Below are 19,614 nucleotides of genomic sequence, written 5' to 3'. Positions count from 1 at the left end.
GATTTATTATATTCAATATTTATTATTATTATATATCTTTTTTCTAATTAATTAATCTAGTAGTTTAAGAGTTGCACTGGGATAGAAAGTTTGAGGGCACTCACAATGCAACACTATTACATAGTCCAAGACAATTAATTACATATTATTTATAATATATGTAGCACCATATTTATTGAAAAAGAGATAGAAAAAATAAGACTTCAAGTCTTATTTAGACTCTAAGGGCACTCCCAATAGAGTACTAATGATGATTTCTATTCTTATTAAATGACTTGACAACTAAACAAAATGTTGACATGACAGCTTAGTTAGGGCACTCCCAATACAGAAACCATCATGATTTTTATAGACATTAATTGTAGTGCCACCTAAGTATTTTACTGATGTGACAAGGTAGTTATTGAGGAGAGAGTGTAAAAATCATAGAAACTGGGTCTAAATTAGAAACCATGTCTACACAAAATCCAAGACATGAAGTGATATGATTGGTTGAGAATGGAGAGAGAATGAATGTGATTGGTTAAAAAAATATTTTATACAAACTATCTATTAGAATCATAGTTTTTATATATAGTGTCTATAAAAATTAATAGATATAGAAACTACATGTAGTTTTTAGCATTGGGAGTGCCCTTAACGAGGAAAGAGGAGAAAATTTTGAAGAAACCGTTTTCTATGTGAGAAATCAGGTCTACTCTTGACCCGAGGAAGGTAGAAACGACGTTTTTCGCATTGTGAAGAAACCGCTGATTTCAACGTCGGTGGGGACTGTGCCCACATTGCCGTGGTTACCTCCATCGCCAACGGAGTTTGCCGGCTGCCGCACTGGCTCGTCACCGCACCCCGCGCACCACCGCCGCACCCATGCACCACCGCCGCACCCATGCCCCACCGTGGGAGCTCGCTCGCCGCCGCACCCGTGCACCGTCGTGGGAGCTCGCCCGCTGTCGCACCACACACCGCCATGGGAGTCTTGCTCGAGCGCCTCCGTGCTAGCCCGTGTTGCCGCAGGAGCTCGCCCAACCTCGCGCCGCGTTCTTCCCAGGCTGCACCGCGCGTGCTCGCCGAAGGCGCCGTCGCTGTGGGTCTCGCTCTGCTGGCCATGTCGCACGCTCGCCGGATGCCACCGCTCGCTCGCGCGTGGCCTAGCCTCACGCTCGACGGCCGCCACCGCTGCACTCGCCGGCCGTCGCCGCTGCATGGACTTGCTCGTCGGCCGCCACCACCACGCTCATATAAGGTTGAAAACGGACGGAAACGAACGGAAAATCGCTCTATCGTTTTCATTTTCATATTTTTAGACGAAAACGAAAGCGGAAGCCGGACAACCGGGAGCGAAAACGGTAGCGGGATAAACGGTAATACAAAAACGGGTAAATACGATGAAAATAGATGGAAACGAGCGGTAAGCGAAAATTTAAACCGGAACATATAAGCCGCATATGATAGCGCAAATGCAGAGACCAAAATGCAATACCAAACATCAAATATGCACTGACCAGTGACTAGTGACCACATTAATACAATATCATATATCCATAGTCCATAGATCATAATTCACACATCGCATAAGAACATATCCATAGTCCATAGATCACAATTCACACAAATATGAATTATCCATATATCGCATAAGACAAGAGATATTTTGGGTCATATTAGGTTAGGGACTATGTTGGGCTACTTTACCGTTTTTATGAAAAATGCGATATCTCGGTAAAAAACGGGATTCTAAAAATACGGACGGACAAACGCTCTACCGTTTTCGATTCCGCTCCCGCTTTAATCCGTCCCGTTTTCGGTTCCGTTTCCGTTTATCTCGTAAAAAACGAAAACGAACGGGAAAATACGGTATATGGTTGCGGACGGAACATGATTTATCCCGTCGGTTTTCAACTTTAAGCTCATAGCTCACTGCTGGCTGCAGCTGGCCCCATGCTTGCTGGCCTCTGCGTGTGCTCGCTCGGCTAGCCGCAGCCCACACGTTCGGCCTGAGTCAATGTTACGGGTGCTTGTGGGTCGCAGCATGTGTTCTGTATCTGTTTGGTTGGGAGTGAAGTACACGACGAGAAGAGAGAGAGGAATGGATTTTTTTTAGATAAGGGAGAGAGAAAAAAATATGATATTTATTATGCGAAGACTCTACCACTCTGTGAATTAGTTTCTAAAGTTGATTTTTGCTGACATGGATTTCTTGAATATCGCATATAGTTTCTACCACTGGGACTGCCTTGAGGACAGTCTAATAATATATGTCCAATAATATATTTATTGTGGTTTATATCTCTATTAATTACCTTGTCAGTTTGCTGATGTGCCAAAAGAATTAATAAAGTGTGTAGAAAACGGAGAAACAGTTTCTCCCTCACGAAACCGAGTCCGCGCTAGGATCGAGACGGGAAGAAACGGGCCAAACCCCGTTGGTTAGTTTCCAGTGGCAGGGATCAGGATATATTGCTCCGCTGCCGCCGCACGACTTTGCGCTCGCTCGCTCGCATGCCCTCTATCGCGCCCGTCGTAGGTGCTCACAAGTGGCGGCCGGTGCAGAGCACGCGTGGATCTTGCATGTGCGCCCTCGCCCACGAAGTCACGGAGTCACCATGAAGAGTCCCGTGAAGTTTCTTGTCGCCAATGTAGAGCTCACCGCGTCCGCCCAGTAACACAGATCTCGCACACGGCCATCGCCCGGCGAACTCGCAAGCGGCTGCTGTCTGCGGAGCTCACGACGTCTTCACTGTGCCGTGAAGCACACACGTTTCCCTCCATGCGCGGGCCTCTCCTCACGATGGCATCCTCGTGGCGGCGCCTGTGCTTGCTCTTGCCAAGCTCGCCGGGAATCCACCGTTGTTCAGCCTGAGCTATGGAGGAGCAGACCCACACTGTCCATGGAGGAGCAAACCCGCACGCTCCACGACGAGGTGCTCCCACATCCAACCGAGAGATGTGCTTGCTGCTTCCACTTGTGTATGTCTGTAGCCTCTCGCGCCAACCCTCCAGTAGGTCGCCGCCGCCGCTATTCTCTATCTGGGCATCTGTGTTCTGTGTGGCAAGGACGAACGAGAAAAATAAACAAAAGCCAAATGCACACAGGATCCAAAAATGAGATAAAGAAATGAGGCGAATGATTGGGTAAACTTTTCTTAGGACTCTTTTAAAAAAATTTGCATTGAGAAGAATAGTTTCTTGATGCAGCATCCTAGGCTATAGAAACTGTTATGATTTCTTTCATTGGGACTGCCCTGATGCAAACAACGCTCAAGCTACCCGTTCTTTTGCAAATCAGGTACAAACGCTCGCACACACACTCTCTACCCCAATCCACAATACATCCGCAGGGAGTGAGACACCAAATTAATCTATAGATTAATTAATCAAGTCATTAGCACGCAGAACCAGAGGGGCTAGCAGGGGCATTGGCTCCTGACCCCTTCCCTAAGCACAATGATTCATTTAAATATCTATATAAATATTGATATTTATAGCATAAGAAATACCAATTTCATCTAGTTTTTATTAAAATACGATGATTTTAATAAGAAATGGTGTAACTCTTCTAAAAAAAGTTCTTCAAACATATAATTATATATATTTATAACACAAAAAAATATGATCATATTTGTTCGGCCCCCTTAATCAAAATCACTGGTTTCGCCACTGGCCACTAGTGTAGCACTCGATTCTAAGGACCAAAAACAAATATACACTATATGTAAGTTTAGGAAGTCAAATATCACATATAGCTACAAATAAGGGTAATACCAAAAGCAAATACTTATATAACGTACTTAAAAGATATAACCTTACATAGCAAGCAGTGGTAAGGAAACTTCGTTCTTCAGGCGAAAACTCCAAATCCACAGGGACAACTGACTAGTTGATCACAAACCTAACTCTTTCAAACTAGCAATCTGGTACCTACCTGAAATTTTTATTCAAAGAAAATGTAAAGGCAAGTGTAAGTATATGTCGTACTCAACAAGAATAATGTAGGGTTTATGAGGCTCAAAAGGTTAACATTGATTTACTGTGATTGACTTTTAATGAGTCATAATTTTAGCATTTATAGCAACAAGTTTAGGAGTGCCCCAATTAATCACATTGAACTCATAACATGAATAATGAAATAGCATTTAAAAAACATCATCGATCTGTCATTTATTCCATAAGCAATTCAAAGTTACTCGTGACCGTGAGCATGACTGTTATAATAGTTCTTAACACTTTGCAGAGGTTGTGTATCTTCACCTATGGGCTATGATTTATCCTTTCATCCTAGGTGATCAGCCTCTTGACCCACTTACCAAGAAAGATCGGCAAGGTTCGCCATGAAGCTTTTTAAAAGTTCGTCTAACAAGTTAAGCCCACTAAATTTATATGCCATGCAAATGTAGGGCTCTTCTGCAAAATAGCATAATGACACACAACTTATATACTCATAAGACTACACCCAATCCGAAACACAACCCTTTTACGCTTAACCAACTAGAAAAGATCTTTATACTTGACTAAATTTAGAACCATATAGTACTTATGACTCTATTGTAAGTTTTGGATGATCACTTAGGCCCTGTTTGGTTCCACCAACTAAATTTTAGCTAGCTAAATTTTAATTACTTTAGTAGCTAAAGTTCTAAACACATTGACTAAAATGAGCTAAAATAGTTTAGTTCCATTAGTCACCCAAAAGTAGCTAAAATAATTTTAGCTAGCTAAAATTTAGCAAGGGAAACCAAACAAGCTGTGCGGAGAAGTTTTTTAAGGAAATTGACTAAACGCTGAAAACACGTTCCGAGGAGTTTCCTTTTAGCTTTTGGTGTGGCCGGTTGAGAAGTTAAAACATTATTATTATAAATGGCACTAGCAGAAGGCTAAAAGCTAGAAAACCAGCTTTTTAAGACATAATTCTAAAAATTACTATTATATCCAGAGATGTTTTTTAATCCGCTGTGAAGCCAGCTGCTAGGCAAAACAGCCGCAAAAAAAAAAAAGAGCAAAAGCGAGCATGCCCATTGGGTCCAACGTTTTTCCCTTTCCGCTTTTGCTACATGCTACCTAGTACCTTGTATATATGTTTTTACCTTCCGTGCACTTCGGTAAGCCTATCGGCTTATTACTAAGGTTTGTCCTGTGTTTGCTTCCCTTCTATATCGATTTAATAAGTGTATGACTAATTGACTATGGTCGTGAAAAGAAAATAATTTGATCGCATCCAGTTGTGACCCTATAATATATATATATATATATATATATATATATACTCTTTTGGGTTTGGGCGTATTCTTAAACACATGGGAGTAGAAAAAACATAGGATTAGAAGAGAGAGAGATAGACACAAAGAAAAGTTTCCATGAGGTCCATCCACATGTTAGTGTTCTTCTAAAATTCCTGTGTTTTCATGCATCCTGTGGCAATCCTAAAGAATTTCATAAGTTTCATCCTTTGGTCTAAAGAGATGTGTTGAAATCCTTTAAAATTCCTATGTTTTTCCTTTGTTGCAAAGGAGGCCTTGATTTATATGAAACGAAATGGATTGATCCACCATCACCTCATTATTTCTACAGTACTCCCTCCGTCCACGAAAGAGTTAATTTCTAGAGTTGTCCTAAGTCAAATTTTTTAAACTTTGACCAAATTTCTAGAAAAAAATGCTAAGATTTATGGTATCAAATTAGTATCATTAGATTCATCATAGAATATATTTTCATATGATGTGCATTTTATGTCATAGATGTTGTTACTCTTTTATATAAAGTTAGTCAAACTTAAAAAAGTTTAACTGATACGAATTCTAGGAATTGATTCTTTCGTGCACAGAGGGAGTAGCACTAGTGTGAAGAACAAAGTTATTTCAAAAAGTAGACTCACGATATAATACCTCATAGAATGGAGTAGTTTTGTAAGGGCACCTCCAATGTAGAAATCATCATAGTTTCTATAGACATTAGTTGTAGTGCCACCTAAGGATTTTGCTGATGTGGCAAGAAAGTTATTGAAGAGAGAGAACAAAAATCATAGAAACGGGATCTGAGTTAGAAACTATGTCTACACAAACTCCAAGATAATATAACTGGTTGAGAATGAGAGAGAATGGATGTGATTGGATAAAAAAATATTCTATAGAAACTATGCATGCATTAAGATCATAGTTTATATATATATATATAGTGTCTATAAAAATTAATAGGCATAGTGCCCTAAACCAAACACCGTATAACTCAGCTCATTGGTCTCGATTCCATCTACTGTATATGTCCTAGCTTTGACGGTTGTGTGCACCTTTGTGCGTAATACGCACGTGTGTGTGAGGGGAGAGAGTGAACTCTTTTCTTCTTATGGCTGCTTTTTTGATTCGGTGGCGTTCAAATTACATATGCATCTCAACGTCAGCGATGGCCCGTTGAATTTATGCGGATGCGCTGCTTTCACAAGGATAGGCTTGTTTGGTTTGGGCAGCTAGCTAAACTTTAGTCCATTTAGTTATTTTTTTATCAAACATATGGATTAAATGGGACTAAAAGGTAAGCTAAAGTTTAGTCACCAAAGGAAAGCTATAAACTGAATTAAATAGAGCTAAACCTCATCTTTTAGTCCCCATTTAGCCAAACATCCTGACTAAAGGGACTAAAAAGGTTCTTTTAGTCACCCAAACCAAACACCCAATACTTAAAATTTAAAACGACGATGATGACATAGAAGAGTGAGTACATACATACGGCACGCACGTAACCATGTTTGACATAGAAGGCTATAGGAGAAGGAAGAGCAATAAAGGAGATGATGGAGCAGAAAAGATGGAAATATTAAGCTTGATCTGCATTGTCTACATTTGCATATATAATAGTTTTTATTTACCGACTGACGATGTCCCTTGTTGAAAACTGAAAAGTAGCCTGAAACAACGGTTCAAGGTTTTCACACGGATCGGATTGGGGTGTGGGAACTCTGCAAAAAAATACTGTTGAATAATTAACAGATTCGGTAAATAAGGTCAAGCCAACACGCTCATAATCTGTGTGTGGTCGGTCGCGCCGCGCCGGTCGGCCGACGGTGCGTGTGGCGCGTCGCCAACGGCAACAGGGAAACGGAAGCACCGTCAAAAACGAAAGGAAAGAGAGGGTGTGTGCAACGGTTCGTGCACGGCACACAGGTGACTGCCGATCCAATCCAAGCGCCGGGCGCCGGGGCCAGCTGCTATTGTCGCCGGGTGTGTGTCATATGCTGGCGACCGGCCGGCCCGTCTCTGACGGTGGATGATGCTGCACTATATACGTGTCCCTCTCCTGGCCAGGGAACACGGGCAAGGCTACATTGGCAATGGACAGCCAACACGTACAGGATGACGAGGACGTGTGTGGTGCGGGACAGAGAATAGAGCAGCGGCGCCAGCCATCAGGACTGTTGCAGGAAGTCCATGGAGCGCTGCAGGACCGGAGTACGTGGACCACCGGGCCTGATCGCCTGGTCCCGGACACGGCAGGGAAGGAGCTCAGACAACGGACGGCCATTAGCCAAGCAAGCAGATCCGGCGAGAAAAAGTTAAAAAAAAAAGTGACAGATGGAGGGATGCGGACTTGGCAGTTTTTTCCGTAGGCCAACAATACAACAATGGAGCTAGAACAAACAAGGTCGCGAGCACATGAGCGGCCATGATGCCCATCAATTTCAACGGCACGGCGCAGTCGCGCGGATACTTCAGTTTCAGAGCTTGGACTTTGGAACGGAGCGCGTCGCAGAGTACTCCTAGGCTAGCTAGTTTGTGATTCTACTTTCTGCAACCACAAGGATTCGCAGCGACATCCCAACTAACCAATGTACCTACCATTGTGACAATCTACAAGCTCTAGTCATTCTGTACATCATTGGGCGGCCTTTTGAGTTGTGCCACGCACTGCTAAAAAGGCCTTGTGCCTCGCTCGCAGTCGCAAGACAACAGCAGCCCACCCTCAAGCTTAGCTTTTACACGACAACGGCCCCGTCGTGGAGACGGACATGACGACGACCACGCAACAGCGACAGCCATGGCAGTATGGCACAGCTCGGCTCTCTCGTGTGACCGTGCCTCCTCTCCTCATGTGTCCGTCTCACGACCACACAACACCAGCAAGGAAACAAGACAAGGGACAGATCACGGAGCGTGACAAGTACAGGAGCATGGCTCCGAAAAGATTTGGTTCCAGCATGCGAGTGTGGTGAAAGAGAACAAGTGCTTCAAACCCAGTCTCTTCTTCAGCTTTGTTTCCAGGGTGGTGAAAGCGAATACAAGCCAGCCAGCGATGCACTTACCTGTGAAGGGCGCTGGCACGCCAGAATTCAAACCGCCCTTACACGGGTATCCGTATCAGCAACAGGACACGATACTTGTACTCAACAGACTATTGCACCTACAGGGGGGCACAACAGCCCAGGTACAGTTCAATCATAAGCTATACGGATGCCCCTTTATGCTTATGTCAACATTTGCGATTGGATTATGGGCACCAGGGCATTGGGACGCAGCTCATTGCGCGTCCCGGTTAACAACATACAAGCGCCATCTGGCGCGCTAATCTCCCTAGGAAAAATGCTAGTGTACATTACATTGGGTGACTGAAGCCATAAGCTTTATCACCACAAGAAGCCTTATTGACAGGCTTACACAAACTTTTCTGGTATTACAGAGGAGCATGATGCCTTTTCAGCTTTGCAATGGATGGCTCTGCCTGCTTCCTCCCTACCACCTTCTTCAACATGAGTCAAGCCTGCTCAACAAGTCATGTTGGGTTCCTGAAGAATGGATGGTCCAGAGCTTCTTGCGCTGTCAGACGTTCCGATGGCTCAAATCGTAGGAGACTATATAGCAAGTCCACCAGCGCTGCCTTTGAATGGTCAGCGTTCCTCGATACCAAGTCCTGAAGTCGTGGTTTGTAAGGTTCAGGATTTGTAAGTTCAATCGTCCTATCTTCATAGCTTCAAACCCATTTTGGGTTACGGTTCGCATCGTATATTAGTTCAAAATTTAAAATTAATTAGCAGCACTACTAGTTAGCACCTATTATTATTTATTAAGGAATTTTGAAGATAGCACTATCAATTCACTAAATGAAACAGAAAAACTGAACTCTTATGGTTTCCTATTTGCATCAAACAAGCCAAACTTATTTTATGTCTGAGTTAGTTACAGATTGTCCTCTTCATGCTTGTTTTATGTGTTATAAGCAAATTTGTGTCTCCCAAAAAGAGAAGTTTGGCATCTTTCTAACACTTTAATGAACGATATCATTTGTCCATGCACAATTATATTTTAAGTCAATTTTGTTCCTTCCAAAAGAAAGCTCATAAATGTTATTCTTACATTAATGTACACAAAATACTAGCAGGTATAGCAAACAATATAGCTAATGACTACAACCAATGACAAGCACAAACCCCAACTTCTAACCTTGACCCCTAGTTACCCTTGAAATCTAGGAAATAAGATAATCAGAACAAAGACTGCGTCAAAGCGTGGCAAGTTGATGGATAGGCATGGCTAAAGTAGCAGAAATGAGGGAACTAAAACCTTTAGTCGATCCAGTTTCCGCACCGCTCTGATGCTTTCTCTTGAAACAGCACCTTCAGGCCAATTTAAGCGTGTTGCTCTCCTAAAATATTTCTGAGCAGAAGAACTACACATTCCGGGTGACACATGTAAGCACAATGAATGAATAAAGAAACAAAAAAAGATTACAAGAGTTTCCAAGAAATTTCAACATCACAGTAAATACTCTATTAATCATGAAATATAATGAAGTGTAACAGATTAGAAATGTTCAATAAATAAAGAAGAAAGCGCCACTTTCTCAAAATGTTTACAGAAATGTAACACTGATACTCTACTACAAGCAGAATTGAATGCGTCATTTTCTCAAAATGTTTAGATAAATGAATGTACACTAAATAGATAAGAAAGCACAGAAATACCCAAAATCCCAGCCCCACCAAAAAAAAAGAACTCAAACATAAAGCAAATAAAGATATAAAGATATGCTTATCGAAAAGCTGATTTGAACACATACATTTCATTCAAAAGCTAAAATGACCTACAAATTAAGATAGCAAATAACACACCTTGCTTTCCGTGTCATATGCTCTGGTAGAGGTCCCAAAACCCTCTCCATCATTGCTAGGTGTTCCAGATTCTCGTGTGTCTGAAACAATGCTTCCCCCTACAAAAATTGTGATGTTAGGAAAAGAATTACCAAACTGGTACTAGAAAAATAAAGTGTGAGAAGAGATCTAACTGAGCATAGCTCAACAAGAATACAGCCAACACTCCAAATATCACATGGAAAACTCCAGCCTAAACCTGCAATAGAAATATCCAACATCAGACTAATGACTTACAGAATTGGAGAAGAAACCTTTAGCAACTATCATGATAGCTGGCATGGCTACTAATGAAACAGTATAAAAGGTCTAACTCTCATTCTGAACATAAGCATAGAGCTCGGTTCAATCAGTTTCATCAATTGAGTGACAATATCGCTCAACCATCAACTATAAAACTAAATATGTGCAGGCAACACCAACCCGTCGAAGAGGAAGAAGTACCAGCTTTTTTTTCAAATTTGATTCAAACGCATCATTTAGGAGTAAATAAGAGTATGAACCAGGATGCCCCAAGATTTTGGATGAATGGATGATGTGTGTTTTACTCTATTGAGCATATTCAAGAGCACAGAAATCTTCACTCTGAATGATCATAGTTCATATCTCAAACAAGATAAAACTGAATCAAACCTTCAAGAATAACCAATTTACCTAAGATTATTTCAGGTGCCCTGTAATGCCTCGTAGAAACAATCGAGTTATGGTCCTGATTATCAAAGGCGGTACTACCAAAATCTATCAGCTTTATGGCACTGGACTTTGGCAAGCACTTGAAATGCATCTCATCTTGCGTATTCTTCTGTACAACCCCAAGCAATCATTCAAGAAAACTGCTAATACTGTATGCCTAGTAAAGAAATAGCAGATAATCACTAAAAAATGGGTGAGAATAGTACCTTTGTACTTGGAACTTTTATATACTCAGAAGACACAAGAAGTATGTTTTCTGGCTTCAGATCAGTGTGGATAAGCCGCAACTCATGCATATCTGTTACAGAAAAAAAGGAAGAAAGATGGTCAACACTGCCCCTTTGGAGCAATAGAAAAGTGAAGCTGCAGCTACCAAATTAGCTAATAATTGATATGCAGAATCAAGCAATAACTAACACACATGCTACAGATTGCAACAGTTGCCGTCCAAACTCCCGCACAAGTTCCACAGGGAAAGGTTGGTATCTATTTCTCTTTAGAAAATCATACAAGCTTGGTCCAAGCTTCTCAAAGACCTGACAAAATCATTGATATCCATTGAATATAAAGAAAATTTTTAATTTGTGACCATATGAGGGAACCTTCATGAGTGATGAACAAAAAGATTTTGCAGTCATGCAAATCTTACTACAGGTGAGTTATCATAATTTCTATAGATGAGTCTCTCATTCCATACAAGGTGTATTGGGAGGGCCAATAAGATAAATATTATAAACAAACAACACATCCGCAAAAATGAAATGCATTCTGAGAATTGGTAACTGACTTTTAGAAATAGAAACTAGTATAATTGGCCAAAAAGCTAGGACTTACAATGCATATATGATTACGATAGTCAAACCATCTCTGAATTTGGACACAACTGGCAATTGAAGAGAAACCATCAAGTCAGAAATAGAATAGGGTTATACTTTAAGTGATCAGGTTTTTGAGATACTCACAGAGAACTGTATTTCTCATTTTCTGCAAGGCGATTGAGCACATCTATCTCAATCATTGCAGCATCACGGTACTTGCGGATACTGCGAACAACTTTTATGGCAACATATTCACGTGTTTCACGGTCCCAGCATTCCAAAACACGCCCAAAGGTACCTACGAAAATCCAACTCGCAGTCCTCTTCATTAGAATAATAGCGAAGATACCCAGCAGAAGAGGAGACGACAGATTGCGGAAAACCCAAACCTTCTCCCATTTTGCTCAAGATTTTATCTGCACAGCCGAAAAGAAGTCTATCAATAAACATAACCATATATCGAACTAAATCCAAGTCAAAAAAGATACTGGGCACTATGTGAAACACATACATGCATAAAGTTTATTACTATTAAAATCGCAAAAACTTCCTTTATATACGAGCAAAAACTACATCATTCAGAATGAAAACCCTGCTTCATTCAGCTCCTTTACCTAACACAATAAATACAAGCAAATAACCCTTTTATATACGAAATCTAACAGCCCAGATGGAGAAGAAATTATCACACCTCAATACGACAACCGAACGCCTAAAAGTATACTAACTGCCAGTATGCAAGCGGGATCTCAGAACAGTAAAAAAACTGATAAAACCAAAATAACAAAAAGATACCACTAATTATAGATCATTAGACACAACTAAACGTATCCATGCACAAGGGCTCGAGGAACACAAGGAGAGAGTCAAAGAGTCGTGGCGCTCACATCGGCGGGTCAAGTTCTCGCCGAGATCGAAGACGTAGTGTCCGTCGCGGTCGTCCTCCCTCCACGGCGGCGACACGCCACCCCTCGCTACCTGCGTGCACAGCGTGGCCAAATCTGCATCAGCGTAACCCGAAACCCCGCAAATCTGCGAGTACTCACGAGCAAAGCGGGCCCTACCACTTCTCGCTCTGGTGGCGGCGCGGCGTCGTAGTCATACGCTTGGCGCGTCCGCTTCCGAGACCGCGATGACTCCATGCGAAGCTCCGATTCGATGGGGGAGGAGACGGAGAGAGAAACCCTAGATGGAGAAAGGCGAGGTCGGGGCGCGCTAATGGCGGCGACGAGGAGCAGGTGGGAGCGTGGACTCGTGGCGGGCTGGGGCCCGGTTGGAAGTGAGCAGGATGGGTCGCCGGTGGACGGGCCTGCGATCGGGCGATTCTACGAGGGCCATCTGGGCTCAACCTGGCCTTGGGGCTTTGGGCTCAGGCCATCTGCGCTAAAACTAATGATGAGTGATGTGTATTCCTTGTTTAAAACAAGAAAAAAAAGTCTATTTTTCCTCCTCCATTTTTTTACGAAAGTTTGTTTTTCTCTCTCAATTTAAAATCAGACAAATCACCTTCTTTAATTTTGTAAATCACGCATTTTACCTCTTTAGAGCAGTTTTGAAGACGGTTGCTACAGTAAATGGTGGTTTTGTCTTCTTCCTTTTTTTAATTATTTTGGCTGAATCTTTGAAAAATTATAGTAAATCAAGAAAAATCATAAAATAGAAAAATCCAATTTTTGTTGGACTCCACATGAGTAGATCGGTGGAGTCTAACAAAAAGCATACTATTTTATATGTTCACTATGCATATCTGCTCATGTGGAGTCCATCAGAATTTGATCTACTCATGTGAAGTTCAACAAAAATGAATTTTTTATTTTATGATTTTTTGTGATTTACTATGATTTTTTAAAGATTTTGTTAAATAATTACAAAAATAAAAGGACAAAACTAACATCATTGTAGCAAAATCACCATTCATTGTAGCAAAACCGCCTAGAAAACGCTCCAGCGAGGTAAAATGCATGGTTCAAAATGTTGAGGGAGCTGGTCTACCCGGTTTTGGAGTTGAGGAAGGAAAAGTAAACTTTTGTGAAAATTGGGGGAGGAAAAGTAAACTTTTTCTTTTAAATAAAGATGTATAGCTAACGCATACGCCTTGAAAAGTGTTTTTATTAGTGGAGATTAAACTACCCATTTTTTCATATAAACAATGAGATGAGTCGGCACTCTAATTAAGCATCCATAGTAATAACTTGAAACTTTTGATTTAGTGAACCTGTAAAAGATAAGCTTTTTGCATGGATTTTGTAAAATTAATCATGTCCAACTTTCAATTTAGCATCTTAAATCACATTATTGCCAACTTTGTCCATATGGTAAGCGGGTTGAAGGCAATATGTTCTTTGTAGTCACAACGCATCATTTAGGAACCATATCACAACATCTCGCAAAGCTATGGAAGAATAATAGTAGTTGATATCAATCATAGGACATTGTTGGGTATTTTAAACGCAAACAGAAAAATCCGCAAGCGCACGGATATCGATGTAGCTTTCACCCGGGAGTATTCCAGAGTATCGATTTTCCACAGAGAACGTGAGTGTACTAATTAAGATCCAAGATCGCCCAAGGATAACTATATAATTATTTTTGGTGGGAAGAGAGGAAGTTTCCTGAGAGTTCTCTAGTTGATGTAAGAATTAAGAATTACTTCAAGATTATCTATTTCGGGACATCAGAACACTAACCACAGAAAGAGATGAGAAGGGGGCTAGGAAGCTCCGACTACGGTCCTACAAACACCGATCCGAACGAGGTGGAATACGTCGACCGTTAGGGCTGTCACTACCCTAAGGCTACCACAACAATCCGCAGGATTGGGTGCAATTCCAGGTAATTGCAAGACTAAACACCACGTCTAATCTATTAATTACTACTCTAATGTTTCAAAGATTAGAGCACTTGATGCAAGCGGGAATCCAATAAATAACTTGAATGTAAATAAAAGTAATTAGAGAACTCAGGAATTATGAATTGAAGAACCTGGAGAACGATGAAGAACGAACCAGATGCTGCAAAAGTATAATGTTGAGGAAGATCCGACAGATCCGGCTCCTCCTCCGCTCTCCTCTTCTCTCTCTCCCTATTTTCTAAATTACAACTAGAACTAACTAGAACTAGAACTAGATGAACTAGAACTAGATCTAGATGAACTAGAGGTAGAACTAGAAGAACTAGAGGGATCCTCTCTACTTGGATGAAGAATTGAAACCCTAGCTTTGATTCTGTAGAAGAGGTATCATCTCCAGGGGCCAGGGGGTCTGGTTTATAGTCCCTTCAAGTGAATATGGGCCGTTGGATCAAACCGACATTAATCGCACGGTTTTCCTTGATCCTTTAGGTCGGTGGAGCGTTGTCCCGAAAGAGAGTCCTGATTGGGCACTGTAGCTGGGCGGGCGCCCAGGAGAGTAGGGCGGGCGCCCTGCCTCCGAGCCCGATTGCCTTCCCGTTCGTTCCCGTGGCTTGTGGAGTCTTCTAGATGGTAGAAAATTGCGCGGCACGTTAATATCTCTATGTAAACCCGACGTGTGGGCCTTTCTTCCTTATTTCCTGATAACCCCCTGCAGAAATAGACAAACACCAAAACTCGTGGAATTCTGTTAGACAAAACCCTAAGTCTAGGTGTTGGTTGCATTTGGATCCTTTTCTATGATTAGTTGACGGTTAAATGTGAGCATTAAGGACCGTCAACAAGCTCTCCCAAGCTTAACCTTTGCTCGTCCCTGAGCAAAGATGAACTCAAGAGTTTCTACAGTAGTTTCATACCTTAAAGATACACATGCGTTCAAACAAGATCTCATATCTGGGTTAGGGTAAACTGTTAAGATTTGAACTTACTCATTTTACCTTCCACCATGGGGCTTGTAACCGTCACTTGTGTCTTGAGCAGTTAAAAGATAGAACGGTCAAGTCAACCACCATGTCTCTTGTTCTTCGATTAACTATAGCTCTGGAGTTTTTGCAGATTTTCAAATAAAACTCAGAGATTCCTTGTATGACTCTCTCTAGTCTCTCTTTTATGGTATTTCTGGATCCTTACCAAGGCAGTAATGGTGTATGCCTTCTCTCAAAGTATATAGTTTTTGTGGTATAAGGCATAGTGACATTTCCTTCTCTCTCACCCTACTCTAATAAGGTTTTGATATCTGGAGCTCATAGGTGGGAGACAGCTAATACATACTTACAAGACATTTATTGCATAGTCAAACCATGGATCCAGAAGAACAAGTCAATAAGTAAGTCAATAAGTCAAATCAAGATGTGCATGTGTGGCGAATGAATGGTGTATGGTGATGATGGTGATAACAATGGTGAAAGTCTAATTCTACTTTTGCTCTTTTGAGGGGATACATACCTTCCTTGCTCTTTTGAAACTTTCTGAGGAGAATGAGATGCTCTATATTTTCTATTTCTTTTCTCTCAGGTGGGTATCTTGTACCCCTAATTCTACTGTCGGACACTTGTCCATTTTTACCTCTCGTCTCACTTTTTCTTTTCTTTCGAGGTTCCGGGCACTTGCCCCTTTTTATTTCCTCGCATTCTTTCTTTTTTTCTTTCTTTTTTTAGAGCACTCATCTCCTGAAATAATATAGCAAGTGGTAGTAACCAAGATAACTTGAGCATTTTTTTCACAGGGAAAAACAGAAATAGGAGAATGTTTTTGGCTATTCTCTCCCGGATTAGGAGTAGAATATTTTTGGGTGGTTCTAGAGATGGAAATGGATGGATATATGTGGATGGTACTTCTGGAGTAGAAGTAGCATGTGTGAGTGAACGTGCAAGTGAATCTTGATTTAACCACATGACAAGCTCCTAAGGGTCTACACAGCTTGACCACACTCAATGCTCATAAGCAGTAAAAAGTAAATGTGTGGTTCATAGTCTAACAAGCATGTATATATGGCTGTGGTAGGAATTTAAACTCTCATCATACAGGAACTCATCATGCAACATTTTAAAGATTTTCAAAGATAAAATTCTAGCATCTCTAGGAACAGATAAACAGCAGCTCAACCTTCCCATATCATATCCGTTAACGACTTAGACTTCAGATCAAGTACTCTTCCCACAAGTTCAGGTTTAGAGAAAATTAATAACAGCCAGGCCTAAACTTGAGAGAGAGATTTCAATTTTGAGAACTAGTCATGGCAGAACAACTATTCATCATTTCCATGTGAGAGCTTATCATGATGGTTCATAGCAGACTTTATTTATTTATTTATTTAACAAACTAAGCAAAGATATATATAAGCACAAAATCTTTATTTGGGTTTCTATGATTATGCATCATTTTATTATTAGAGTAAAGTATAAACGTGAGTAGAATACTTAGCTGGATAAATGGGGGTGCTCTCCCCCAAGCTGGATTTTGACGTAATTTCTTCTGATGTAGCCAGCAGGTGGCGGAGGTATGTCGGCAGCACCTTGACAGCGATTAGGATGTCCATCGTCTGCTAGTCTTCTTTGATCCTTGAATTCTGTGGAGCTCAAATAAACAACAAAGCTTTGTGGAACTAGTTAAGTGTTAGCATAAATATCTAGCCTTTATCATGTTGAGCCTCCTCAATAAATGTTACTCATTAGTAGGATCATAATTTTATTTTTATAATTTAATTTTTTATAGGACAGGAATATACTTATTTCATTTTTACGCCACCACAGTGGATGTACTTATGGGTTTTATGCCATGAGCATACTCACATGGGGCTTACTATTTTTAACATTTTTATTTTCTTTTCAAGATGATGTGAACCTGATTAACTAAGCAAACTATTTTAAATAATTGAAAGAAAAAAGATAACTACCAAGTTTACCACTTGGCAAGGCGTTCGGTGTTTTTAAGTTCTCCGAACGGGACTCTCCGTTTCCTGAGTCATTCTGGGATTCGCTGGATGGCGTAGTCGGTGGTTTCGGCGGCGCCTGCTCTTCGTGTATAACTATCTTCTCTTTCCACACCTGACTCGGTGCTACGGTCTCCTCAGGACAGTTCTGTTCAAGTTGTATGTCTTCAGACCTTACAACTTCTCCTTCATAGTCTACCCATCCGTCCTTGATGATTTGCCTCCTCTGGTTGCGGTTCCGTCGTCGTCTTCTTGTCCTGACCTGCTTAGAGTCTTCAACTATATAGTTAGGGTCAGTAAAACAGTGGCGTACCTTCTCTGAGGGGAAGTGCATGTGGACTTCTCTGGTTCCAATGTATATGATTGCTTTAATGGTGCTAAAGAACGGTCTTCCAAGGATGATGGGTGGATCGTACTCGTCTTCTCCCATGTCAATAACCTTCAATCTTTCAGAATGTCTGATCTGCCATCTGGAGCTGAATGTATGTTGGTTGTAGGGACATGGTTCCATGCAGGAGCTGATAAGTGACTGCGGCCATTATGTTGACGTTAGATCCGGTGTCGTAGAGTGTCTTCTGAAAAGAATATCCGTTGATTGTGCACTCGATGCTTGGGACACCAGGGTCGTCCTTCTTGATCAAGAAAGGTGACTTGAGTTGACGATCTTGACCTCCTTGAGCTGCAGTGACCATCTTAGCTGACTCGGTACACATTTGCTTGTTCTTGTTCCTCTTGTTGGTCCTCTTCCTTGGTTCATGTCGGGATTGCTCTGGGATTTGTGTAGTCTTGTTTCTTGAAGGAAAACGTCTCCTTCTTCCCCTTGATGTAGAAACTGATCTTGGCAGCACTAGCGTAGATGACAGCTCCCGAGGTGTTCAGGAATGGCTTCCCCTAGGTATAATGTTGACGCTGGAGCCAAAGTCGCAGAGTGCTTCTAGGAAGTCCACCATGCCGATGGAGATTGGGATGACGGGGCGTCCTAGATTGTCTCTCTTGACCGGCAGAAGGTCAGTAATTACTTCCACAACGGGGTTACTCCAGTAGTTACATCCTCAAGCATCTCAGGGCAGTGTTTGCATGAGTGTCCAGTATCTCCAGCGTGTTTGTGCTCATAGATCTAGGTTCTTCACTTTGGTGGAGTCTGGGAGTTGTAAAACTCCTTCATATTTTGCTCAAAGTGTACCTACTCATAGAGACAAGGCAGAGATCAAGTGCATGGGCCCTGTTGGTGGAAAACACCAACAGAACCAAAAGTGTATTTGTTCTTCTCTAACCTCAAGCATAGTGAGCAAGACAAAGTTGATGGATAATAAAATCATGAGTGTAGTATTTAACATTTGTCAGATTAGATTGCTCAACCTTATGGAAAGATAATCTATCTATCTATATGTTTTGTTTATATCTTCCAAAGATTGAGTGTGCAACATTTTAGCTTATATGATTAGGAGTATGCGATCACAAAGGTGGATGGACTAAACATGTTGAATCGATTAGGTTGGTTAATCTAGAGTTGTAAATCATACATGTTTGTCTCTTTTATTCATGTGAACGCCAGAACAAAGGAGAAGCTTATAGAAGTGATAGTCAAGTACCTTAAGATGTTACCTTACTTGAAGAGTGATGGTACAGTATCACCTTGTGGAAGCTTTCCTCTCTTAGCGGTTGTGCATCGTGTTTGTGGCACCTCCATGGATCATCTCTTGTGAGCTATGCCTTCCTTGTGTAAATTGTTAAACTTCATGTGTGTCTCTCTTTGTCTCCAATGTGAGTTTATCTCAGGACTTCCCAGGTCGATATTGAAAGTTTTCCTGCAGGGGTTAGTCTAACAAAATATACCAATGTCTACACAAGCAGTTTTTAGTTCAATAACCAAACTAGACTCCATGTCTAATTAGATTAAGAAAGGCTGTTTAACCTAAGCACCATGCTTAATTTAAAAACCAATAGAAGTATGTACAGTACTTCCAAACTAACACTTACTAGGATAAACAAAGGTAGCGTGATGACTTTTATAGAGATCTACTCAAGTGGAGATGAAGTAGTGTGATTACTATTTAACAAATTGAGCATGTCTCAAAGGTAGGGACAACCAACATAGCAACATGGCAAATGATGTTTTTATATAAAGTACTCC

The 19,614-nt window shown here is 41.2% G+C and overlaps 1 protein-coding gene across 2 annotated transcripts; it reads right to left on the bottom strand.

Annotated features, from left to right (window-relative positions):
• On the bottom strand, window positions 8,209-12,960 carry LOC8082466 (serine/threonine-protein kinase AFC3). Of its 2 annotated transcripts, XM_021457474.1 has the most exons (12): window positions 12,705-12,960; window positions 12,528-12,618; window positions 12,030-12,056; window positions 11,785-11,938; window positions 11,657-11,705; window positions 11,244-11,358; window positions 11,029-11,120; window positions 10,784-10,931; window positions 10,264-10,328; window positions 10,091-10,188; window positions 9,543-9,648; window positions 8,209-8,892 (listed from the first exon to the last, which is right to left on the bottom strand). In XM_021457474.1, exons 1-12 carry the CDS (start codon window positions 12,780-12,782, stop codon window positions 8,755-8,757), a joined length of 1,161 nt encoding a protein of 386 aa, XP_021313149.1. In that variant the 5' UTR covers window positions 12,783-12,960; the 3' UTR covers window positions 8,209-8,754. The 2 variants fall into 2 exon arrangements, 1 of the variants encoding a protein (XP_021313149.1); XR_002451458.1 differs by lacking the exon at window positions 11,244-11,358 and having other exon boundaries at window positions 12,705-12,950.

The sequence above is a fragment of the Sorghum bicolor genome, chromosome 3 (assembly GCF_000003195.3).
Source record: "Sorghum bicolor cultivar BTx623 chromosome 3, Sorghum_bicolor_NCBIv3, whole genome shotgun sequence".
NCBI lineage: Eukaryota > Viridiplantae > Streptophyta > Magnoliopsida > Poales > Poaceae > Sorghum > Sorghum bicolor.
This window is presented reverse-complemented; position numbering and strand designations above follow the sequence as displayed.

What these genes read in the sequence shown, in the direction of transcription:
- LOC8082466 (XM_021457474.1), bottom strand. Translation starts at nt 12,782, where the DNA reads ATGGAGTCATCGCGGTCTCGGAAGCGGACGCGCCAAGCGTATGACTAC. An exon ending in CGCCACCAGAGCGAGAAGTG is followed by an intron (nt 12,619 to 12,704) that starts GTAGGGCCCGCT and finishes CTGTGCACGCAG; the next exon opens with GTAGCGAGGGGTGGCGTGTC. An exon ending in GGCACCTGAAATAATCTTAG is followed by an intron (nt 10,329 to 10,783) that starts GTAAATTGGTTA and finishes TTTCTATTGCAG; the next exon opens with GTTTAGGCTGGAGTTTTCCA.